General features: G+C 43.8%; 2 protein-coding genes across 2 annotated transcripts in view; one reads left to right on the forward strand and one right to left on the reverse strand.

Annotated features, from left to right (window-relative positions):
* Positions 1 to 12,164, reverse strand: part of LOC114459327 (uncharacterized) — a 14,995-nt gene extending 2,831 nt beyond the window's left edge. Inside the window, 1 exon segment of the mRNA XM_028441619.1 lies at positions 12,004 to 12,164. Within this exon segment, the coding sequence (XP_028297420.1) occupies positions 12,004 to 12,164 (161 nt within the window).
* Positions 1 to 26,963, forward strand: part of LOC114459317 (E3 ubiquitin-protein ligase TRIM21-like) — a 243,496-nt gene that overhangs the window by 68,126 nt on the left and 148,407 nt on the right. The window lies entirely within an intron of this gene.

Consider the following 26,963-nt stretch of genomic DNA (forward strand, 5'->3'; position numbering starts at 1 on the left):
TTAAAAAAGAGGACATTGGACTGACCTCAACATACAACAAACTACTTAAAAACTTAAACTTAAAAAACTGCAAACATGGCCAAGGGGTAGAACCAGGAAACTCAGAGGCTTCAGTGATTGACATCATGAAAAACATGAAAGCTATTAGTATTTTATCATATATTTCATTTTAGTCAGTGTTACTGTATTTACATTATTATTGGTTACTTTTGCTTTCGGCATCAATGCAGTGCCATGGTGTTAGACCAGGGATGGGCAAACTTTTGGCTCAGGGGGTCACATGGACTTTTAAAAATTGACAGACGGGCCGGCCAGCAACTGATGCATACATACATTCTTCTTCTACGTGTCTAAAGTTCAATTTATAACATTCATAACACAAATCAATCATAGGCGTTACAGATTGCAACTTCTCCAAATGTAGCCCCAATTCTATGAAAACGTTGTACATTTAAGGAGAGACAGGCCTGTTAGTAGAGCAGTGCTTCTAACAGTGTGTGGTAGAGCAGGGGTTCTCAACTGCTTTCACCCTGGGACCCAAATTTTGCCACAGTCATTAAATTTTAGAATTCAACCAACAAATTTAGTTTTTCAAAATAGCCTGTTGAAAGCACACCATATATAATCTTTTTTAAAACATACATCATATATTTTCCTGTGCAACCAACATGCATTTCATAGCATGCCTGTCAAAAGAAAAGGTCTTTCAAATTAAAGACAAATCCTTTTTATTTATTTTGACCAGCTGTCGCGACCACCCAAAAAGGTTCGCGACCCCTTTTGGGTCCCGACGCACCGTTGAGAATCACTGTGGTAGAGAATGGAGACATGACAGGTTGAAATTTTTAATTTCATGCCAATCTTCTTAAAAACCATTTCTTCATCAGCAATAAAGATCACTTACTAGGCAATTTCAGAATCTTAAAATGTATCAGAAATGAAAGAAAATTAAATTAAGACTACATTAGATACAGATGTGACTGGGATCAAAATGTAACGTGGAACTAAAATGCAAACAAATGATTTACGTCAGCAATGAAGTGGAACCAGAAACAAACTTTTATTAGCTGTTTTAAAACATTAGTTACTTTTTTGTTTTCTTAACTTTTTGACACATATCAAACAAAGTGTTGTTGTTTCCTGAATATTTGGATGCGTCTTTTACATTTGTTTTTTTATGCAGGTAAGGTCATTCATGTAGTTTTTCAGTTTTGATTTATATGAAATATATTGGCATTATGAAAACATGATGTGATACTTATTCCTGTTAGTTCATTTATACTTGTACAGAATTTATTTATTTTGTGGTTTGTTCTACTACTGCACTTTTTACATTTGTTTTTTTGTTTTTTTTTTAAAAAATTTAGATAATGATTTAATTTAGTTTTGATTTATTATGAAATATTATATTACTGGTTGGTTCAACACATTTAACATGTGTTATTGTCAGGATTATTTGGGGGGCAATGGGCACAGGTGGGACTTGAAAGTTCGTACACACACACACACACACAAAAAAGTTGGGGTTTATGCTGGTTTTTTGCTGTGGCTGTGGTGACGTGCTGAGGCTGACGTATCGTGGTGACGTATCGATCATTTCCTGTTTACACTCTACGCCTGCTTGCAGCGCTCTACTACTGTGTTGTCTAACTCTAATCAAACTTGTTGTCATTGATATTTTAGCCTTGAAAAACACTTGTTTTTAATTTTTTACCGTACAGTTAAACGTACGAAGGTTAAGTAAAAAGCAATCTCGCCTCTTATAGCAGTCAGTACAACTCTTTAAACTTCCCCCCCTTATGCTTAGCTTAGCTTAGCTTAAATTTAGAACCTATGTCGCTTCTCCTTCCCCTCCGGATCTATCATGCCCGGTGTGTCATGATTGTTACCCGTTCACTCGTCCTCCTTTAGGGACAATGGGTAGTTGCATAAAGTGTAGCGTACTGTTAATATGGAGGCGAGGATAAACAATCTGGAGAAGCGGTTCCGCACCCCTGATACCAAAACCGAAGCTAGCGCAGACCTAGCCGGTGCGGACGTGCTAGCTCTAGCTTAGCCTCCCCCCCGGCCAGCAATGAGTGGGTTACTGTCCGTGGTAAGCATAGTCGAAGGTCAAAAAGCCGCTCGGGACACCCACCATGTTCACGTCTCAAACAGGTCTCCCCCCTCCGTGAGGACAACACACTCACCGGGGAACAAACTCTGATAATTGGCGACTCCATAGTGAGAAACGTGAAGCTAGCGAAGTCAGCGGCATCGTGAGGTGCATCCCAGGGGCCAGAGCGGGCGACATAGAATCAAATCTAAAGTTGCTGGCAAAGAGTAATCGTAAGTTTAGGAAGGATAGTCCTCCATGTCGGCACTAATGACCCCGACGTCGCCAGTCGGAAGCAACCAAAGTGAACATTGAATCAGTTTGTGCTTATGCTAAACAATGTCGGACTCCGTAATTTTCTCGGTCCTTTACCAAATCTGACCAGTGATGACATGTATAGCCGCATGTCATCATTTAACCGCTGGCTATACGAGGTGGTGTCCAGAAAACGAGGTGGGCTTCATTGATAATTGGAGATCCTTCTGGGGAAAACCGAACCTGATAGGAAGAGATGGAATCCATCCTACTTTGGAGGGAGCATCTCTACTATCAGAAACATGGCACAGTCACTGTTATGACATCTCATGAATGAGACCATGTTACAGAGGGGGAGTCCTCCACGCTCCTCTGCGCTTGCCTTAGGACAGTTTCCCTCCCATTGATTATGATAGCTGTGTTCATCGCCATGACAACTGTTGTGATGGTGATGAATATTATTTTATGGAGACGGGTCAGTCCCCGACCCAAATTTCACAATGATTTTAACAAAATCAAATAAAAGAGCTATCAATTATAAAAATCTGAAAAAATTAAAATCTCAAATCTAGAAACAACCAAAACATAAAAGCATAAGATGTGCTCTATTAATATTAGATCACTGAGATCCAAATCTCTACTAGTAAATGACCTTATCTCAGAAAATAACTTTGATTTATTCTGTTTAACTGAAACATGGCTGTATCAAGATGAATATGTTAGTTTAAATGAAGCCACTCCTCCCAGTATTTAAATACTCATATGCCACGAGACATAGGCCGTGGGGAGGTGGTGTAGCAGCTATTTATCATTCCTCTCTCCTAATCTATCCTAAACCAAAGGCCAGTTACACTTCCTTTGAAAGCCTGGTTCTTTCTAAATTTATCTCATACTGAATCAAAAACCTGCCAGCCAGTCTTATTGTGATAATTTACCGTCCTCCAGGCCCTTATTCTGAATTTCTATCAGAATTCTCTGAGTTTATATCAAACTTAGTCCTCAGTTCTGATAAAATACTGATAGTAGGAGATTTTAATATCCATGTGGACAAAGATAGTGATAGCCTGAGCTCAGCCTTTATGTCCCTAATAGACTCAGTTGGCTTTTTTCAAACTATTAATGAAGCTACTCATCGTTTAAATCATACTCTTGATCTTGTTCTAACATATGGCCTTGATATTAATGAACTAAAAGTCTACCCTGAAAATCCTCTGCTATCAGATCACTTTTTAATATCTTTTAACATTATCCTAGAGGATCTCGCACTGTGCAATAAAATATTTACAAGTAGAAATCTATCCAACAGTGCTGTGGCTAAATTTAAAGAGGCCATTCCTGCTGCCTTAAACTCAGTGCACCATCCAATAAATAACTATGATATTAATTATAACCCCTCTCAACTGGATCTGCTTGTCGATAGCTCTGCTAGTCTACTAAAATCCACCTTGGACTCAATTGCCCCATTGAGGGAAAAAACTATTAAACGTCAGAGGAAAGCTCCGTGGTTTAGCTCTGAAACTCACACACTAGACAAACAACCCGTAAATTAGAGAGAATGTGGCGCTCCAATAAACAGAGGAGTCACGAATACTTTGGCAAGAAGCCATAGTAAATACATGACAGCCTTACGACATAGTCCATCTACATACTTCCTCACTAATTGAAGAAAATAAATAAAATCCGGTACCTTTTCAGCACTGTAGCCAGGCTAACACAAAGTCAGAGCTCTATTGAGCCCATGATTCCTCTAGCCCTCAGCTGTGAGGACTTTATGACATTTTTTAACCATAAAATTCATAAGATTAGAGATAAAAATTAGCCACTCCCTGCCTTCACCTGGGCCTGCTGTACCATTAAATGTAAATAGACCTAACCTAAACTGTTTCACACATATAGGACTTCAGGAACTAACTCTATTATTTCATCCTCCAAACCATCGACCTGCCTTTCAGATCCGATCCCAACTAAGCTTTTAAAGAAGTTGTTCCCCTGGTCTGCCCATCTTTGTTGGAGACAATAAATATATCCCTATCAATAGGCTACGTGCCACAGTCCTTTAAAGTAGCTGTAATCAAACCCCTTCTCAAAAACCTACTCTTGATTCCAGCACTTTAGCAAACTACAGGCCTATATCTAATCTTCCTTTTATTTCAAAGATTCTTGAGAAAGTTGTGGCGGCTCAGCTCTGTGAATTTCTTCAAAACAACAGCCTGTTCGAGGACTTCCAGTCAGGCTTTAGAGCTCAACACAGCACAGAGACTGCTTTAGTTAAAGTAACTAATGATCTACTCGGGCTTCAGATGAAGGACGACTCTCAGTGCTGGTTTTATTAGATCTTAGTGCAGCTTTTGACACTATAGATCACTGCTTAACAGAAGGTTTTCCTTGCCGCCATGATGAATTCATGTTGGGTGTGGGATACATATGTATGTGTATATACGTATATATGCATATGTGTGTATCCATAAAATGAAGAGTTCGTCCTTAAGACTGCTCTACTGTAAAGTGTCTTGAGATACCATTGGTTATGATTTGACGCTATACAATAAAGATTGATTGATTGATTGATTGATATTCTACTAGAGAGATTAGAGAATTACTTGGAATCACAGGGACTGCCCTAAACTGGTTTAAGTCCTACCTATCTGATAGGTACCAGTTTGTACACGTGAATAATAAGTCTTCTGTGTACACTAAAGTAAGCTACGGGGTTCCTCAGGGCTCTCTGTGCTAGGTCCAATCCTCTTCTGTATCTATATGATCCCCCTTGGTAATGTTATGAGAAAATACTCTGTTAACTTTCACTGCTATGCTGATGATACCCAACTGTATGTATCAATGAAGCCAGGTGAGACCAATCAGCTATCTAAACTTGAGGCCTGTCTAAAGGACATTAGGGCCTGGATGGACCAAAATTTTCTTCTTCTCAACTCAGACAAGACTGAGGTCATTGTACTGGGCCCGCGACACCTTAGAGAAACCTATGCTAGCCTAACTGCCCTAGATGGCATTACTCTGGCACAAAGCACAACTGTTAGGAACCTTGGGGTTCTATTTGATCAGGACTTATCCTTCAACTCTCACATAAAACAAACTTCAAGAACTGCCTTCTTTCATCTCCGTAACATTGCTAAAATCAGATCTATCCTGTCTCAGGGCGACGCCGAAAAGCTAGTCCATGCTTTTGTTACCTCTAGACTGGATTATTGTAATTCTCTTTTAGCAGGCTGCCGAGCAAGTCGCTTAAGACCTTCAGCTGGTTCAAAATGCTGCAGCACGTGTACTGACTAAAACTAGGAGAAGAGATCACATTACTCCTGTATTAGCCTCTCTGCATTGGCTTCCCATAAAATATAGAATAGAATTCAAGATTCTTCTTCTCACTTATAAAGCCCTAAATGGACAGGCACCAGTCTATCTCAAGGAGCTTGTAGTGCCATACAATCCCCCCAGAACACTACGCTCTCAAAATGCTGGACTACTCGTTGTTCCATTCATCTCTAAAAGTAGTATAGGAGGAAGAGCTTTCAGTTATCAGGCCCCACTTCTCTGGAACCATCTACCAACCACGGTTCGGGGGGCAAACCTCTACCTTTAAGGTTAGGCTCAAAACATTCCTCTTTGATAAAGCTTTTAGTTAGGAACCAGCCTCATAGCTCATAATTAAGATGCAATAGGCATAGATGCCGGGGGGGGGGGGTGGGGGGGGGGGGGGGGGGTCTGGGATGCTCGGTTGGAGAGAGGTTGGAGAGGGCGTTAAGAGAGAGGTCATTTAGGTTAGAGAGGGACCGGAGAGGGTCCCATTCCTCTTCAAACACTCCCTCTATGTCTGCTTCTTCCCTTGTGTGTTTGCTCCTGTACTCCTTCTGGCTTTTGTCTTGCAGGTCCCGTGGGATCCTCAGTGTGGAGTTACAGAGACTCAACAACTCTGTCTCCACCCTTTCCTCTGCACACACCCAACACAGCATAACGTGGATGGCTGTTCATCATAGGAATGGGATCCACACAAGGTTCCTGCTGCTTAACAGAAGGTTTTCCTTGCCGCCATGATGAATTCATGTTGGGGTGGGATACATATGTATGTTATATACGTATATATGCATATGTGTGTATCCATAAAATGAAGAGTCCGTCCTTAAGACTGCTCTACTGTAAAGTGTCTTGAGATACCATTGGTTATGATTTTGGCGCTATACAAATAAAGATTGATTGATTGATTTGATTGATAATATATATTATATCAATCATATATATATATATATATATATATATATATATATATATAGTAGAAAACCCCCTGAGGTCGGTGTCGATTGGACTGTTCCATGTTCCCCCATTGCAATGGTACATTCCACTCCACCTGTTTAAGCCTGGACTAGTTTTCTCTTTGTTACGTTGTTGTTACATGTGCTGCATCTGTGTGCGTTAATAACAAGTAAGTCCCCCTGTGTTACAGTATTGTTGCTTTTTAGTTATACTTGCCATTTAGCCTAGTGTTTTGCAATATATGTGTATATGTTTCTATGCATAGTTTGCATGTTAAGTGTAGTCTTTCACTCAGCTTAGAGGCAGCCTGACACGTGGCTAGGCAGTTAAGGGTTCTCTGAACATAACATACATCAAAGTGACTATTATTTACTGTATTATAAATGTTTTTTTCCATAGTGTTTAATGTTATATTGCACTCCTTTGCATCGACTGCAGCCTCAATAGTTGAGTGCAGTCATTAATACATCCAAGAGGTGGCGCCATTGGCCCGCAGACCGCTGGCCTGTTCAGGGTGGCATTTATTGCCTGTTGGTTTGTTACTGCATTCAACCATATCCTAATTATGTTTACCTCCTTTCTAACTGTTTCCAGAAAACCACACACACACACACACACACACACACACACACACACACACACACACACACACACACACACACACACACACACACACACACACACATAATACTATTCAACCCCCATGTAACCACTGCAAGAGTTCATTAAAAAAGTTTGGAATTACATCAAAGGCTTCTTCATCGTTGATGTTCCAGTTCCTTCTGACAGAGGATAGGAAAATAACTGTCAGCCACCCAGACATTAAAAACACGCGCACATGTTCTAAACATATGTATATGTGTGTGTATACAAGTAGCTCAGTTAAATAAAAAGTATTTGCATGAAAAAACCCTCCAACATAATTTGATAATAATGGTTATTAGCATAATTAGCAGCATGTTTGGAGGAAAAGTGACGGTGGATGTTTTATTCCTTTAAACCACAACAGTTTCTTTACAAATAATAAGACAAACAGCCTTTGACTGAACTTCAGTGAAAAGTATTTACTTGTCCATTCATTATTAAACACTCACTGTCGACTCTTCTTTTCTTTGGGCCACTCATTGTTGTAGATGTGTATCGCTGTGTCAGCGCTGTGGTTTTGCTCCGTCAACCTCCACCCGACATCCTACTAGGTATGGACAGAACATGTAAGATGAGGAAGAAAGCAGAGTTAGATTGGTCACCGCCATATCACACCTACAAAGAATAAGAAGAACTTACTGATGGTAGAAGCAGAAACTTAGATATCTGGCCAGACAAACAGTTCTTCCACGTTGGATAATCAAAGTCAGCTGTTTGTTGATGTTTTATTGTGGGATCACGTGGTGTCGCGTGAATACACCTGGCTCACAAGGCAGCGTAGCGCACCTTGTGAGCCAGGTGGAGGTTGACGGAGCAAAAGCGCGGCACTGACACAGCGATACACATCTACAACAATGAGTGGTCCAAAGAAAAGAAGAGTCGACAGTGAGTGTTTATTAATGAATGGACAAGTAAATACTGAGGGATCGCCTTCACGAGATCCATGAATTCACCCGCCAGACTCAGACCAGCGCTGGAGTGGGTCAAAAGAGGGCGTATGACACACGGTGCAGGGGACAGGTGTTTGCTGCAGGAGACAAGGTGTGGGTATACTGTCCCGCGCGGAAGAAAGGAGTTTGCCCTAAACTGAGCAGCCAGTGGCAGGGGCCCGGTGAGGTGATGGACAAACTGAATGATGTGGTGTACCGGGTGCACTCTCGCGTTAGTTCGTGGTTGGCAATCCTTATTTCACTGCTCATCCACACTACAATACTTTTCACTGAAGTTCAGTGTTAGGAAGCAAAAGCTCCCTCACAACTGAAATGTTCAATATTTGTTAAATGTAGATTTTAAACATGTATTTAATTTGTTTTGCAAGTGAGAAATTGTGTTTAATATATTTTGGAAAATTCTTGTTTTATTACAATTATGAAGGGTTCAGTTTTTGTTAAAGAAATGAAAGGCATTGATTGAGGAGGCGGAGCCTGGGCCCTATAAAAGCAGGAAGTGAAGGTGAGGAGGGAGGACAAGTCAAGATGGCTCCTGCAGCACACATGGACAGGGAAATGTCTGAGCAGGTCTGAATTGAACCCTTTGTTGGATTATTTGTTTTTGAAAGATTCTCTTCTTTTTCCTGTTGTTTAAAGAAGATATGCTGTCTGGACTGTCAGGAGAAAATAAATTGACTGATTTTTGGAACCTGAATTGCTCCCAGTGACTTTGTCCTAAGCTTGCCATGACACAACCTTTTGCCTTGTAACATTCAGTCAAAGGCTGTATGTCTTATTTGTAAAGAAACCATTGTGGTTTTAAAGGAATAAAACATCCACCGTCACTTTTCCTCCAAACATGCTGCTAATTATGCTAATAACCATTATTAACAAATTATGTTGGAGGATTTTTCATGCAAATACTTTTTATTTAACCGAGCTACTTTTACACACACACACACACTATATATATATATTGTGTGTGTGTGTGTGTTATGTGAACTTTCAAGTCCCACCTGTGCCCATTGCCCCCCAAATAATCCTGACAATTTACACATGTTAAAATGTGTTGAACCAACAGGGAACAAGTAACCGTGGATCAGGTGGTAGAGGGTCGTCTTCTGATCGAGAGGTTGGGGGTTCGATCCCAGTACCTGACTATGTGTCGAAGTGTCCTTGGGCAAGACACTGAACCCTAAGTTGCTCCCAGTGGTCGACTAGTGCCTTGCATGGCAGTCCTGTCCCACTGGTGTGTGAATGTGAGAGTGATTGGGTGAATGAGCTGATATGTAAAGAGCTTTGAGACTGTTTCAGTGGTGATAAAGCTCTATATAAATCATGTCCATTTACCATTTACCATTTAATATAATATTTCATAATAAATCAAAACTAAATTAAACTCATTATCTGAATTTTTAAAAAAAACAAATGTAAAAAGTGCAGTAGAAAACCAAAAAAAAAAGAAATAAATTCAGTACAAGTATAAATGAACTAACAGGGAATAAGTATCATCATGTTTCATAATGCAAGTATATTTCATAATTAAATCAAAACTGAAAAACTAAATGAAATGATTTACCTGCATAAAAAACAAATATTCAGGAAACAACAACACTTTGTTTGCAATATGTGCCAAAAAGCTTAAGAAAACAAAAAAGTAAATAAATGTTTTAAAACGGCTAATAAAAGTTTGTTTCTGGTTCTTCTCCACTTCATATGCTGACATAAATAATTATGTTTGCATTTTAGTTCCACGTTACATTTTGATCCCAGTCACATCTAATGTAGTCTTAATTAAATGATCTTTTAATTTCTGATACATTTTAGGATTCTAAATTTGCCTAGTAATGATCTTTATTGTCGATGAAGAAAGGGTTTTTAAGAAGATTGACATGAAATGGAAAATGTCCACCTGTCATGTCTCCGTTCTCTACCACACACTGTGAGAAGCACTGCTCTACTAACAGGCCTGTCTCTCCTTAAATGTACAAACCTTTCTTTAGAATTGGGGATCAATTTGGGTGAAAATTGCAAATCTGTAACGCATATGGTTGATTTGTTATGAAATTTTATAAATTTTTTTCTTAAGACAAGAAGAAGAAGAATGTATGTATGTATCAATTTTTAAAAGTCCATGTGACCCCTGAGCCAAAAAGTTTGCCCATCCCTGGTCTAATGGGACCAGCTTTCTCAGTCACACGTGAAATATAATTGACGGATGAATAGTGACAATAGTTTTATGCCAAAATTTATTTCACACTAAGTGTGACATGTGAGCTTTTATCCTTCCATAAAAGTGTTAAATCTGACCATTAATAAATCTGTGGCTCTCTGTGGTTTAATGACAGTAAGATGTGTAGTTTTTACTATAGTCTCTTCCTTTATGAAGTGGTTAGCGTTAGCGCTGAGCCCAGTCTTATGTGTCGGTCACATCGTAGTTACTGGGAGATCCCGTTAACAAGGACATATTCTTACCTAGGGTTGTCACGATACTAGAATTTCAAACTCGATATCGATACTCAGGAAAATACTCGATACCACGAGGCAAACAAAAGACAAAATTTTAGAAGCATAATTTCCTTTAATAAAGTTGAGAACACAAATTATTATTATATTATTTATATTTAAATTAAGTGAAATGTAGTGCAACATTTAACAACACTTGTAAACAACAAAAACTATTACACTTTTTTGAGACAGTAGAATAAAATTTAGCAGCACCTATAAACAATAAAAACAATTCACAAACTTTTTTTAAAAAAAGTATAACAAAATGTAGCAAATATTCCCTTCTCGTTTGTGACTAAAACTGGTTGCTCAGGCCCCCCAGTAGCAGCACTAGCCATGCTGCAGCCGTGCTGACATCAGCTAACTCAGTGTTATGATGAGGGCACTAGAAAATCTGTTTTTATTTTTCCCAAATTCTGTTTTATTTTTTTCCAAGTTCCATGTTTTCCACTTTAATTTTTTAAAATTCTGTTTTTTTTTTAGAAATATTATTTATTTTTTTTCAGAAAAAAATTATAACAAACAATAAATACTAATAAAAAAATAAAAAAAACATTAAAAAAAATAATTAAAAAAATAAAGTAAGATATATTTAAAAGGTAGATTTAAGTTGTAATGACATTGATTATTCTGACTGCTCCTTTTTAATTCTTTGTCATATAAAAATGTATGGGAACAGCATTAATGTCATAGTCACTATATTTTCCCTCAGGGATCAATATTTTGCTGAATCTGAGCAGATTTATTGTTTAAGTTAATCCTGATGACATCATTCCAGACCATAATGATTACACAAAAACAAATGGACGCAAGCATGCATCAATTATTTCACCACTAGTGGGTAGAATATTTTACAGTATCAGAAGTTATCATTAATCTATGATGTTTCAGACCCTACAATCCCTGGTATTGATGGTCTAGTCCACAACAACATAACGAGAGTTACGTATGTAACTACGGTTCTATGAATCCTGGATGACCGCCAGAGGCGGTGCTTAAGCACTGGATGTTCCATCTCGCGCATGCGCAGGTCGAGTAATTATATCAACAAAGTCACCTGTGACCCCTGGATGACCCGGAGAGTCTATATCTACCGGTGTCATCAGGTGATCTGTTCCTGTCAAAATCTTCTCGCGAGGACACAAGGATCCTGAGTGACAGGATGCTCTGGCGGTCATCCAGGATTCATAGAACCGTAGTTACATACGTAACTCTCGTTCTATTTCATCCTTACTGACCGCCAGAGGCGGTGCTTAAGCACTGGATGACTTATACTAGAAAGGTCACGAAAGAATCCTCACCTACTCAAGGCCTGAAGCTGTGGACAGCACGGCCATTGCCATAGGCTGGACACCAGCAACGTTCACCCTGTAGAAACGTCCAAAAGTGCATGATGAGGACCAGGTAGCTGCAACACAGATGTCCTGCAGGAGAACGCCCCTCAAGGCGGCCCATGACGCGGCCATGCCTCTAGTAGAATGGCACTTTATGCCCTGAGGCACCGGGATGTTCAGTGCACTATAGGCATACTGAATGACCTCCACTACCCAGTGAGAGAGTCTCTGTTTAGAAAGTGCGATTCCCTTTCTACAGCCTCCATGGCAGACGAAAAGGCAGTCTGTCGTTCGTAGGCTAGCTGTCGCCTCCATGTAAGCCTTAAGCACCCACACGGGGCACAACAGTGTTGATGGCTCGCCATTCCCTCCAGAGGAGCCCGAAGGACTGAAGGCAGCCAACTTAATAGGCTGGTTCACATGATGAGGGGGCAGCCGCTTGGGCAAAAACGAAGGATTTGGCCTGAGACTCACCCCAGAGCCATCAGCCTTCCAGCGGAGACATGCCTGGCTCACTGACAGCGCATGCAGCTCCCCCACACGTTTCGCCGTTGCCACAGCAAGAAGAAAGGCCGTCTTGAGAGACAGCCACTTCAAATCAGTGTGTCCCAGCGGCTCAAAGGGCGGCTGGGAAAGGGACTGAAGGACAACTTGCAAGTCCCATGATGGTGACCCATAGACCCGACGTGGTCTGAGTCTCTGAGTCCCTTTCAAAAACTGCTTGACCAGATAATGTGATCCCACTGTCTGGCCATCCACCTTTGTATGATTGGCCGAGATAGCAGCCACATACACCCTGAGGGTGGAAGTAGTCCTGTTTTTGTCAAAAACTAACTGCAGGAAACGCAGTATTGCCACCACTGAACATGCTCCCGGCACCTCGTTGTGAGTGTGACACCACTCCACAAATAGCCTCCACCTGTTAGCGTAAAGCGCCCTGGTGGATGGTGCTCGACAGTTCAAAATTGTGTCGGCAACCGCCCTATCGCAGGACGCCAAAAGTGGGTCCACGACTATAGGGGCCACAAGAACAGCCTCAGACGACCCGGACTCGGGTGCCATATGCGGCCGTTGACCTGAGACAGGAGGTCTTTCCTCTCCGGAAGACGCCACGGTGTCCCCCGCAGGAGTTTGAGCAACAGCGGGAACCATGGTCTTCCTGGCCAGCATGGGGCAACCAGAAGCAGGTGGAGACCACCCTGCTGGGCCCTGTGAAGTGTTGCTGGTGTGAGGGGGAGTGGAGGAAATGCATAAAGTAGGCCGTCTGGCCAGGTATGCGCCAGGGCGTCCCGCCCGATGGGGCTGGTCTCTTCTTTCAGAGAGAACCAGAGAGGGCAGTGAGTCGTCGCCTCTGAGGCAAAGAGGTCCACTGCTGCTCTGCCAAACGTGGCCCATATCACAGCCACCACCTCTGGGTGAAGTCTCCACTCCCCGGATGGAGGCTTCTGACGGGAGAGGAGATCCGCGGCAGTGTTCCCGAGACCAGGAACATGCATTGCCCGGAGGCTCAGGAAGTTGGGGTAAGCCCACATGAGAAGCCGGTGTGCCACCCGCAGACACGTCAGAGATCTGGTGCCGCCCTGGTGGTTGATGTGGTACACAGCTGAGGTATTGTCTGACCGGACGAGAACATGCCGATCTTTCAGAACAGGGAGAAAGTGCCTGAGCGCCAGGAATACAGCCTGAAGTTCCAACACATTTATGTGCTGCCGCTTCTGCTGGGCACTCCACAGGCCCCTGACAGTCCTGGACTGCCACACAGCACCCCAACCCATAAGAGAGGCGTCCGTCTTGACAACCTCCCGGCGGGAGGCTACCCTCCCCATGGGTACACCCGACATTAAGTATTCCCTCCTCCAGGGTCGGAGGGTAAGGAGACACTGGGCAGACACCCTGACCACCTTGTGCCGGTGGCGGCTGGGGTCTAAATGCAGGCTGTTCATCCAAACCTGAAACGGGCGCAGTGTTAGAAGCCCCAGTGCTATGACCATGGATGCCGAGGCCAACATCCCCATGAGTCGCAGGACCAGGCCATACTGCAGGAGGGCGCCATGCTGGAAACGCCGTAGAAGGCCTAGGATGGCGGAGACTCGCTCTGGAGAGAGGGAGGCCCGCATTACTGATGAATCCAGCACAAGCCCCAAGTACCTCACCACCTGGCTGGGTACGAGGTTGCTCTTGGCATAATTCACCTTGAGGCTTAGATTGCCTATGTGACTGAAAAGAGCAGCAGTGTCCCTCAACACCTGCTCCCGAGTCGGGGAAATGACGAGCCAGTCGTCCAGATAGGGGAGTATTGAAACTCCGCTGGCCTGTAACGGTGACACAGCAGCTGCCACACACCGGGTAAATATTCGAGGGGCCAGGGATAGCCCAAACGGCAGAACCCTGAACTGATAAACCTTGTCCATGAACATGAAACGAAGGAACGGTCTGTGATGAGGGGCAATGGGAACATGAAAGTAAGCGTCTTTCAGATCCACCGTCACCAGCCAGTCTCCTGCTGAGACAGTCCGAAGGACATCTGCTACACGCAGCATATGAAAGGGGAGAACTTTGAGAAACCGGTTCAACCCCCTCAAGTCCAGGATCGGGCGAAATCCGCCCTCTTTTTTGGGCACAAGAAAATAAGTGGAGTAAAACCCGCTGAGGCAAGCCTCCGGTTCCACTAGCTCGATGGCACCCTTCCCCAGAAGGGTGACTACCTCGTGACATAGCACAAGGGATTTTACGGGATCTCTGACCACAGTGCGTTTGATCCCGCTGAATGTAGGGGGCCGGTGTCGGAACTGTAATGTGTAACCTCTGGATAGCGTGTACACCACCCAAGGGTCTGTGGTCTGCTCTTCCCAGCAAAGGAGCTGCTCTTGGGAAAAGAGTCCGACGACCGGCCCCTGAGGTTCAGGTTCCGCCCCCCTTGGCCCCTGAGCAGATGGACGTGTGGCTGCACGGCGTTGCCGATTTCCTGGCACTGTGACGTGCAGGCCCCTGGGCTGCCCAGACGGACGAGCAGTCGGCCGTAGGTATGGGCGATCTGCACCCATACCTGCCAAATGTCCCTGCCTAGGAGGGGCAGGGGGAGCCTGGCGCAAACTGGCAAACTGCTGCCTTGCTTGGCCAACCTGCACGCTACGCTCCAAGGCCTGCAATGCAGCTGGGCCAAAGGTCCGGCCCGGCACAACCGGAAGAGAACACAGTGTTCTGCGACATGGCTCAGATAGAGGGGACTGTGCGAGCCAGACCTGGCGCCGAGCCAGCGTTATCGTTGACATTAGCCTGCCTAGCTCCCTGGTCATAAACGCGAATGTCTGCAATGAGGCATCGCTGAGGGACTGAGCTGCAGGCTCCCCCCCGGAATCCTGCAAGGTACTCGACAAAGCCAGTACCAGGTGTGACAGAGAATTACCTAACCGTCCCATTCGGGCAGCAATGTTATAACTGCGAGTCAGAAGATCGTCAGTCAATCTGCACTGAGGCCGGGGGCAGCGTGCATCCGGTCTTACAGCCTCATCTGGGGAAACTATCAGGGCTGCAATGGCAGGCTCTACTGGAGCTAGCTGTTCCAAGCCATAGCTGCCAGCATCATGCATGGCTGCCAGAGCCCTGCCATCGCTTGTATGATGGGAGAGAACCCTCGAGTCAGGCCAGCATCTGTGGAGCTCCGCCATGTACGGGTCAGAGGGAGGCACTACAAAGGCCGAGGTGTTGGGGGCCTGCCTGAAAAAAGCATTTGCCGTTCGAGTTGGGACCGGGGCTTCAGCCAACCCAAGGCGTGCCAAGGCCGTGCGCATTGCCGGCTGCACAGTGCCACGGCTGGACTCTGAACCTAGAGAAGAGGTCCTACTAGAACCCTCTGAAAATGCATGAGAAGCCTGTGAGGCAAGCTCCCCATGCCCATCCCCGTCAGCGTCACCAAACAGGGTACATGATGCTGCCGTGGACAGCGCATCCTCCTCCTGAAGGTGGGATGGACCTGCAACAGGGTTAGCCGCGAAGGCTGGCGCACCGGGCTCTGTCTGTAGGTTAAGCAAGATGGCCTTAATCTGAGCAAACTCGGTGGTGAGAGCATCCGCCTTATTAGCCAGAGCATCAACCTTCCGAGGAGGATCGCCAGACGCTGTGCCGGCACGCTTAGCAACGCTGGTGGCTCTACCTGAAGAGGGCAGGTCTATTGTGCCCTCAGCCTCAGCCAACCTGGAGAGTCGCAGTGCATGAGGCATAAAACTGCAGTTCATGCACGGATTACCGGACACCCCCTCTCTTAGGTGGTCAATGCCCAGGCAAGCAGGACACTGATCGTGACCGTCCTCTGCCTGAAGGGGGGCCATGCAGGAGATACACAAATGGCAGTCCATTCTTCTCCAATTCTTAATAATATTAATTAATATTATTAAGTTTTATTAATAATATTATATAAATAACAATTACACAAATTATTATTATATGAATAACAATTACACAAATTATTATTACATGAATAACAATTACACAAATTATTATTATATGAATAACAATTACACAAATTATTATTATATGAATAACAATTACACAACTATTATTATATGAATAACAATTACACAACTGTTATTATATGAATAACAATTACACAAATTATTATTATATGAATAACTATTATGAATAATAATAATTATGATAATTATATTAATTATATACAATAATAATTAAATTAATAATAGTTATATTGATAACCGCCGAGCTGCAGCGTCTTCAGTGAAGGAACTTCACTCAGGCCAGCGAGCGCACCGGCCTGGAGTGATCTAACTGTGCTCCCAGTGAATCTAACTGGAGCAACACCACAAACGCAGCGTGCACACTGCGCGGCGATGACGCACTCAAACACCGGCCGCCGCTTAGCAGCAACGTGCTGGGAGGTCCGCTAACGATGCTAACAGAGCAGCATACAACACAGCAGATTAACCGTAGCCGTTTAATCACTGAAAAGATACAGCGGCGTAACCGCGGAGCTACCGAGTCTGAACCAGCACACAATCACAAGGCGAAACACCGCCGATGACATCAAAGTGTACGGTACTCACCACCTCAGGCAGCCCCTGGTAAACTGGTCACTAAGTCCCAGCACCACTTAAGGAAAAACAGCGAGTCGCAGCTTCTAGCGGACGAGAACACTCGAAGCGCCAACCTTACGGTTCCGAAGCTACAAGCGACAAGCTGTGAATAGCAACAACCGACCTGCTATCGTTATCCGCAATCGCGAGAAGATAAAAGGAACAGATCACCTGATGACACCGGTAGATATAGACTCTCCGGGTCATCCAGGGGTCACAGGTGACTTTGTTGATTTAATTACTCGACCTGCGCATGCGCGAGATGGAACATCCAGTGCTTAAGCACCGCCTCTGGCGGTCAGTAAGGATGAAATAGAACAACTTTATCCACGGATCTTCTGTAGCTCTGATGAGATGTTTAAATGCTCTGAGCAGGTGAAACTGATTAAAGCTGACTCATGTTTTCACAGAGCGCCACAGCGCTACTTGAGAAATGGACAGAGTTTCACAGACACAGCAAAGTTAAACGGACACTGGTGGCTCTGTGTTTCAGAGTCAGTGATGAGTTAAGTTGTTTTTTTTTTTGCAATTTTAGACAGCAGGAAAAGCCTGGTGGCCCCCCAGGTCTATAGAGCACTGGGGAAACCCTGACCCACCAGTTGAGAATTACTGCTCTAAACAACTGTCGGTCTCCATTTACTACACCAAATATATTAACAAAACACATTTTTCAGTTTTTTGAAGAATTGTCATTAACTTATTCAAATATCATTCTCCTACGTGAAAACAGCAGATCATCAGTATAAGTCTCTCTCTAACTACTACAGATGAGATGGTAAGAAAATACTGTTTATTGGTTTTTAAATAGTTTTTATTTGTAATAATCATAAAAAATATTATAACTTATCAATGACTTGATTAACAGTTACTGTAATAGCCTGAAAACAACTGACAGTCTGTATTATATCTCTCTCTATCTACTACAGCAAAGATATTATTAATAATAATATAATAATAAAACACTTTCTGATGCTTTTTATTGATTAAATAACCTTAAATATTGTCATTAATCAGCAAGGACTTCTTTTTAAAAAATCACTCTCGTAGCATAAAAATAACTGACAGTCTTTATTAGGTCACATCTACACACACCTCTACTACACCAAATATATTTAGAAAAAACATTAAATATGGTAATAATAATAATAAATCAACTAAAATATAACCTTTTTTTCATTTAAAAATGATGGTGTTGATGTTTTGAACCCAGTATATCGTATGGTATTCTGCAAATTAAATGTGATTACAAATTTAATTTATATTAATTAATTTATAAAACAAGTAAAGGAAACATCTCATTTTCTATATTCATAAAAAGATCATTTATGAAAAGATTTTTAGCTTGTGCTAGTAAGATGATTATTATCATTATGCAGATCTATCCTAGAATTTAATGTAACTAGAGACAGACCTGATAAAGGTAGTTTATGGTTTTCAGGTTAATAGTGACCTTTGAATAATTTATTGGTAATAATTACATTATTAATTAGTGATGCACTAAAAATCTGACCAAACATGATGTTATAAAGACGTGAGTAAACGACGCAGTCAGTGCACGCTTGTCTAGAAACAGACCAACTTGTCTGTGGACTCGTGGAGCGTCTGTATTTAATACATGTGAGCACTACAGAGTTGATGGAGCAGTAAGTGTGTTTTATGTGTGTGTGTCACTTAGACACTGTAGTTACATGTAGCCCTCCATTAACACAGACCTTTAATACATCACAACTGTACTTGGTCCACGTTATAAACATCATTACTCTGATAAAATTAAACGGTGTAATCACAGCTTCAATGCATTTTGTGTTTTAATTAGGGCTGCACCATTTTCACAAAAAACCTAATTGTGATTTTTCTGACAGATATTGTGATTTGATTTACAATTTTTAAAAATATTTCATACATTTAAAATGCATATGTGTTTTTTTTCCTAATTCTGTTTTTCACATCAATTTTTTAAAATTTCGTTTTTTTAGAAATATTAATTAATTATTTCAGAAAATATTAGTTTTTAACTCTTGTAAGGAAACAAAATACTAATAAATAAAAAAAAAAACCTTAATTCCTTTGAGCACAATTATTTTAATTTTGTTATGTAAAATAAGTTTGTAATATGCTGCTCAAATGAATGAATGAATGAATGAAAAATAAAGTAGATACAATTAAAAAGAAGATATTAGTTGTACTGTGAGAAAACAAAATAAACAGTAATAAAAAAGAAAACTATAATTAAACAAAAATGTATGTCAAAAATAAAAATGTAATTTAAAATGAGTAAAATACAATTAAAAGGTAGATATTAGTTGTAGTGACATGGATTATTCTGACTGCTCCTTTTTAATTATTCATGTCATATAAAGATGTATGAGAACAGCAATGATGTCACTATATTTACCCTCAGGGATCAATGATTTACTGAATCTGATCAGGTTTATTGATTAAGTTTTGATCAACTTAATTTAAATTAACCTCATTTAAATGATGCTGATGACATCATTCCAGAACGTAATGATTAAACAAAGCTAAATGTGCAAACATCACGTGTAAGAAGTGTTTTTTCACCACTAGAGGCTAGAATATTTTACAGTATCAGAAGTTATCAATAATCTATGATGTTTCATACTCTACAAGCTCTGGTATTGATGGTCTACAACAGAACAACTTTATCCAGATGTTCTGTAGCTCTGATCAAATGAAGCTGATTAAAGCTGAGTCATGTTTTCACGGAGCACAGCAGCACTATGAGAAACAGACAGAGCTTCACAGACATGTTAAAGTTAAACAGACACTGGTGTGTCTGATGTAGGAGTCAGTGATGATTTGTGTAGTTTTTTACCAGGTTAGACGGTGTTTAGGTGGTGTTTGAAACGACTACAAAGAGAGTTGTGTTACGGTGGAAAAAAGGAAGGTTACCTCGTTTTGGCTGTATGACACCCTCTGCGTTGGGAAGTGATGAAAACCAGACTGAAGAGTTGGTGAATTAATAAAAAATGATTTTATTCTAAACTAAATAAAAGAATACAAAGTGGAAATAAAAATGGTGACCCCCTGGCCAGGCGATCCAAAGACAGAGTGATGAGACACAATATTAAAGCCACGTATATCTCCCCTTAGTCCCCCTCCTCCCTCCTCCCCCCCCGAGACATAGAGATAGGGACAGAAAGAAGGAGGGAGGGCAGGAGATGGAAAGAGAGACACTTACTCCTCGAGTCAAAACAGTTCGCTCCCCGTTATCTATGGAAACTGAGGTGTGTGCGAACTATGTGTTTGTGTGAATGAATGAATGTGTATGGGGTGTGCTATGTGAGTGTGTGTGTCTGTCCTTGTGGTTGTTTGGGAACAGCTGAAAGACAGGCTGTCCTGACCTGGAGTGAAGCAAGTTAAGGTTGAAGACATAAGAAATCACACAATGAAAGTTACACCCAAGGCTTAAGGATTAAAATATATAAGTAATTATATTCTTAAGCATAACTAATTATTCAGCCCCAACAATCCACTCTTTTTGGACAAAGTCCAACACAAAAAGAAAGCGAAAATAATTAGTAAGTTGTTTATCCTTAGCAAAGCACAGCCCAAAACACATAAAACATTAATCAAAATTAGTGTAATTTTAGCAACCTCATGGTCCGTAGGACAAATGATATTGACACCGTTATAACACTATGGATATAAGCATTATTTTTTTTCAGGGGACCCAGGCATCCCCAAAGTTGGAGCAAGAAAAAGGAGGAAAAGTCAAAGAACCCCATAAACACATAATGAATATTACGTGAGACGAGGCCATCACAATAAAATCAAATACCCTTAGCAACTAAAATCATTGGCGATCACGGCAATGAATATGGACTATATATATCACTAATAGCGAAAATACACATGGCAAAAACAATGTCAGTCAGCATAGCATAGCATAGCACATAAAACGACATGTGTAGGTGGCATCACTGAGCAGAGTCATCATCAGAATCAAAAACATGCATCATAAACACCTCAGGCTGGATCTCCATCTCTGGAACGGTTATGCGGACGTGCCGGCTTGGGAAAGCGCTCTGCACTAAACCCTCTACTATACGAAGCAAGATCGGTATACCGCAACAGAGAAGAAGAAGAACTGACACCAGTGTAATAGCGATCTTAACCAAGAGAGGGCGCCAGCCTGCAAGTAGAGTGGAAAACCAATCCGGTCCGGCCAAGCTATCCTTATTCATGGCATCGCGTAGCCTGGAAATGTTTTTGACTGCCTCTGCTATGATCTGACCGTCTGCCGTGTTATCTGGAATAAAACTGCAACAAGATGCACCTACCATTGCGCAAACGCCTCCTTTGGCCGCGGTCTGTAGGTCTAGAACCATTCTATTTTGCAGGACCATTAAACGTATATTCGTGACCTCCCCCGAGAGGCCAGTAAGGGCCAAAAATGATGCGTTAACGAAGGACTTAAACCTGTAGTCTAAGGTTTCGACGCGCAGCAGTGTTTTGCCCACACCCGCCCAGGGGAACAGCGAAAGAGTAACCTTCTGGCCTGTCGTCCACAGTTTATGTTCGGGGGGAACGTCCGTGCCCCAGATTGCGTCGTGTGGATCAAAACCCAAAGGAGTGTGTGATTCGCGTTTACGTCGTGACGAAAGGGGAATAGTTGAGACTACGTATGTGTGATCAGTCACATGCACGGGTGCACACACCCCATCCCAGTTGGGGGAAAGGTGTGTATACAGTCTGTAACCGCATAGCCAAAACCCTTTTGCTAAATTGAATGTGCCATTAGTCCCGGGTGTATGAACGTGGGCACAGGTGTGCGAATTATGTGCGGTGTCGCATTCAGGACCCATGGTGTAATTGCAATTGTGACCGGGAATCTGGCCTAGTTTGCGAGTTCCGTTTCTGGCGAAACAGAAGGGAAAAAGTGTGGTTCGCGTGTAATCTACATACATAGCGGAAGATGTATCATCGCGCAGTATAGTCAGTTTTTTTACTGGCTGTTTAGAACAACGGTTGGGGTCCCCCATGCCGAAGTTAGAGTAAGACAAATAACAAAAGGAGTCGGAAGCATCCATTGGTATCGCGGTTAAGCGGGGATGTGTTGATGACACAGGCATGTAAGAACAAACATAACAGTTGGATAGGCCCCTACTTTTAGCTTGATAGTGCGCGTATCGGTACCAGGTGTTTGTGAAAAACGGATGAGTAACATTGGTCGCAGCTAAAGTGTCGTGCAGGACGACATCGTTTATCCAGCGTCTATTTCTGCTTGCATTAGTCACCCTGTAAAAAGAATCATTCACATTAGGAACAACACTTGCATTCATTGGTTCAAGTCCAGTGTCCTCGATTGTCCCCCTGGAGGCCAGGAGCCAGAGGAGTACTGGAACCGCGGACAGGACCATCGCGCCAATCGATGACCAGAACACGAGTGACATGAAACGACAGAATAGTGGCATAATTCCAGCCTGCTCCTGGGGCATAAACAGAGGGGCTCGTGACCTCTTCATCACAGCGGGAAAATGCTTGTGATCTCCCACGATGTCCTCAAGGTTGGATTTCAAAGGTTTCAACAGACCATATGCCCCGTTTGAAAGATTAGCTTGTAACCCCGGGGACTTTTTCTTCTGCCCTTCGTTGCAACTTTCAGGGCAAACAAAGGCTCCTCAAAACACTGCTCCTAATCCAGAAAAGAGGAAACGCTCCTTACTGCGGTTCCACGATCAGTGGTGATGTTGGTACTTCCCCCGTTTGACCAGTCGCCTCAAGATCAGGGTCGACTGGTGTTGGCACCTTCCTGCAGTGTGATGCGTGAATCCACGTGGCTCGCTCTGCGACCTTCACGGCCGTGTGTGTCGTCAGTTGAACCTGAAAAGGGCCGATCCACCTTCGGTCGGTCCACCTTTTTCGTCTCGCGTTGTGCACGATCACAAAGTCACCTGGAAGGATATCATGGAGGTTCTCGGTGGTAGTCAGTGGGAGGGCCGCTCGTACTCTGGACCTGTTGAGAGTAAGAATCGTAGAGAGTTGTGCACAGTACTTTATCAAACTGTCGTCCTGGAGCGCTGTCTCAGCCCAGGACGAAACTGAGGGGGATAAACCCACATTGGGTGGGCGTCCAAAAAGGATTTCAAAGGGTGAAAGTTTAGACTTTGGATGAACCTGTTGTCTCATTTGAAGGAGGACAAGCGGTAAAGCTTTGATCCAGTTCAGCCCTGTCTGGTCCATGCACTTGTTCAACTTGTTTTTCAGAGTACCGTTAGCTCTTTCTACGGCCCCAGCGGACTCAGGGTGATAGCTGCAGTGTTTTCTAAGATCCATGTCTAATCTTAGTCCCAACTCTGTTATCACTTGGTTGGCAAAATGTGTGCCGTTATCAGAAGAGATTTTGTATGGAATGCCCCACCTAGGAATGATGTCAGTTAGTAGTGCTTTGGCTACTGCTGTGGCTGTCTGGTGTTTGGTTGGAAAGGCCTCTACCCATTTAGAGAACATGTCTATGATGACCAGACAGTGCTTCTTTCCTTCACATGGTGTTAGCTCAACAAAATCCATCTGCAAGTGGTGAAAGGGCATGGATGGCTGAGGATGGGCTGTCTGGCTAATCAAAGGTTTCTTTCTGCCTGGGTTGTTTTTAGCACAGATCATACATTTCTGACAAAACTCAGCTGCAAAGGAAGAAAATCCCTTTGTGTACCACACTGTCTGAACAGCTGATATCATACCACCCTTTGACACATGGGCTTGACCGTGTGTCAATTTAGCATAAGCAGGGAAAAGAGCAGTCGGTAGGCAAGGTTTTGAATCGGGGCCGTACCAAACCCCACTCACCTGGTGACAGTCTGAGGCCTGCCATTTGTGGCGGTCGGCTGGTGTGACAAAGGCGGAGAGTTCAGACAGAGAGGCGACCGGTTGAGGAGTGGAGAGAAAGGAAGAAGAGGGAGGAACACATGTGCGGGCCGCAGACTTGGCCGCCGCGTCAGCGCGTGCATTACCACGAGAGACGTTGTCAGTAGCAGAGGAGTGAGCTGCACATTTGCAAACAGCGACAGAGGAAGGTAGCTGAATAGCATCGAGAAGAGCAGACACAAGGGTAGAGTGAAGGATAGGAGAGCCATCAGATTTGAGAAACCCACGCTGTTTCCAGAGCGCCCCAAAGTCATGCACTACCCCAAAGGCATAGCGAAAGTCAGTGTAGATTGTAGCGGACTTACCTGAGGCCTGGCGGCACGCCTCGGTGAGAGCACAGAGTTCGGCGGCTTGGGCGGAGTAGTGAGAAGGGAGCGAGGAAGAGGAAACAGTGGCTGAATCAGAAACAACAGCAAAGCCCACTTTGTTAGTCCCGGTGTCAGGGTCCCGGGATGCAGAGCCATCCACGTAGAAAATGTAGTCAGAGTTAGTGAGAGGGACAGAGGAGAGGTCAGGGCGAGGAACCAGGACCTGAGAGAGAGCAGCAATGCAAGAGTGAGGCTCTCCATCCTCCGGGAGAGGTAGGAGAGTAGCAGGGTTCAAAGTAGAACAACGGCGGACATGCACATCAGGAAGACCCAACAGGGTAGTGTGGTACTTGAGCCAGCGGGCCGCTGAGACGTGTGAGGTCTGCATGTCTCTCAGAATGGAGGTGACACAGTGAGGCACATGGAGATGCAGGGGAGCATAGCCAGTGATTTCACGAACTGAGGACACAGCAGCCTCACAAGCCGCGACCGAGCGCAGACAGGGCGGAAAGGCTCTTGCAACTGGGTCAAGTTTCTTTGAGAAGTAGCCACAAGGTTTCAGCTTGTCCCCGTGCAGCTGGCACAGGACGGAGGTCATGCAACCACCCTTTTCATCCACAAACAGTGTGAAAGGGCGTTGGAGATCAGGGATGCCCAGCGTAGGGGATGTCTGGAGAACCGTTTTTAAGCCCTCAAAAGCGCGGAGGGCTTCAGGGGTCCAGACAAGGGCCTTAGGGGGTGAGTTTTTCACCACTGCCCTCAAATGACATTCGTAGCTTGAAAAGTCAGGAATGAAGTTTCTGCAGAATGAGCACATGCCCAGAAAGGACAACATTTGCTTCTTGGTTGCAGGTTTTGGGAGAGCGACAATGGAAGCCACTCTTTTGCTGGACAAGGTTTTCCCGTCACGTGAAATGGAGTGACCAATGAATTGGACGGCCTCCTGGACAAACTGAAGTTTAGAAAGTGTAGCCTTGTGGCCATGTTCATGAAGGTGAAGCAGCAGAGATATAGTGTCATGTTCACACTGTTCCTTGGAGGGAGCTGCAAGGAGTATGTCATCAACATACTGAAGCAGGGAAGATCCCTGCGAGAGGACAAGGGAACAGAGGCTCTGCTCAAGGGCAGAACAGTAAATGTGAGGGCTGCACGTGAGACCTTGTGGCAGTCTGGTCCACGTGTACTGGTGTCCCTTGAACATGAAGGCAAACCAGAACTGTGAGTCCGGGTGTACTGGGATACTGAAGAATGCGTTGGCCAGGTCCACAACCGAAAAGTACTTCGCTGATGATGGAATCAGCGAAAGAATGGTGTGGGGGTTTGGAACAAGGGGAGCAGGAGGGATGATGGCTGAGTTAACAGCCTGTAGGTCCTGCACAAACCTCCACTCGGTCGGTTGGCCTTCTGGGCGAATCTTCATCACTGGAAAAATGGGGGTCAGAACTGGGGAGTCGGCACATGGCACAATCACCTTTTCTTTTAAGAGAGAGTCAAAGACCGGTTGGATACCATCTAAGGCATCACGTCGAAGGGGGTACTGTTTCCTGTGGGGCCTGTAGGAGGACTTAGGTGTGATCACCACAGGAGCACAGTCTCTGATAAGGCCAACGTCATACTTGTGCTTGGCCCATAGGCCAGATGGCACTGAAGACAGCAGGGGTGAGATGTCCCCTGTTTGCGGTGCTGTCAGCGAGGTCAGTCGATAGCCTGTGGACAGGCTGATGGCAAAAACCGAACGGAGGCAGTCAATGATCAGTGGGGGAACCTTAACCCGATGGGCACTCGCGGCTGGTGAATACCACGTCAAAAGGTCCTCAGTTTGTTGCCAGTCATTGGTTAGATGACAGCGCAGAACAAAAGGGCCCAAGTCCTTCCACTGAAGGTTAGGAATTTTTGCCACCGTGATGTGAGGAAAAGAGTTGGGTACGTCAAACAAAGGTAGTTGGTCTTCCGTTAGCTGTACAGCAACAGCAGCGTGTCGAGAGTCAAAGTAGAGAAAGTCGGCGGTTAAGGTGTCATTTATACAGGTGTCCCTGTAAAAGGTCTCAGCAAAGGGATGGTCTGGGTGTTGTGAGACGTGTACTGTGCAGTGGCTGTACTCAGGTTTCTTAAATGTGAGGTGCTTGGGCACATGTTGTGCGGCCCAAAATTTAAGCGTGCATGCATCATCAAAACTAACCCACCAGTTGTAAACAAAAAGTGTGCCAGCGGACTCTTCTACAGAGTCTGACAGTCTGAGGAACATTTGTGCTGGGGTTAAAGGTCGTGAGATCTCGATTCCGGCATCGGTGCAGGTGAGAACTGCTTTAAGTTTAAGAAGCAGGTCTCTGCCCAGTAGGTTCACTGGGCAGTCGTTTGAAACCACAAATTGATGGGAGAAGTGTGTGTTCCCTGCTGGCCAAATACAATAAGCAGGTGTGGACACGGGTTCGCGAGAAGTAGCACCATTAGCACAAATTGAATAAACGAAAGATGGGATTAGCTGTAGACGGCAGCGTTCGGAAAGTTTAATCACCGAGTTTGTAGCGCCAGTGTCGATCAAAAACTGAAGCGGAGTACCGTTAACAATGATTTTGGTTACCGGTAACCTTTCGTAGGCGTCAGCCTTCATGAACAGACACGATGTCGGCCCATCAAGGGAGGCCTCC

This window comes from Gouania willdenowi, unplaced genomic scaffold, assembly GCF_900634775.1.
Source record: "Gouania willdenowi unplaced genomic scaffold, fGouWil2.1 scaffold_296_arrow_ctg1, whole genome shotgun sequence".
NCBI lineage: Eukaryota > Metazoa > Chordata > Actinopteri > Blenniiformes > Gobiesocidae > Gouania > Gouania willdenowi.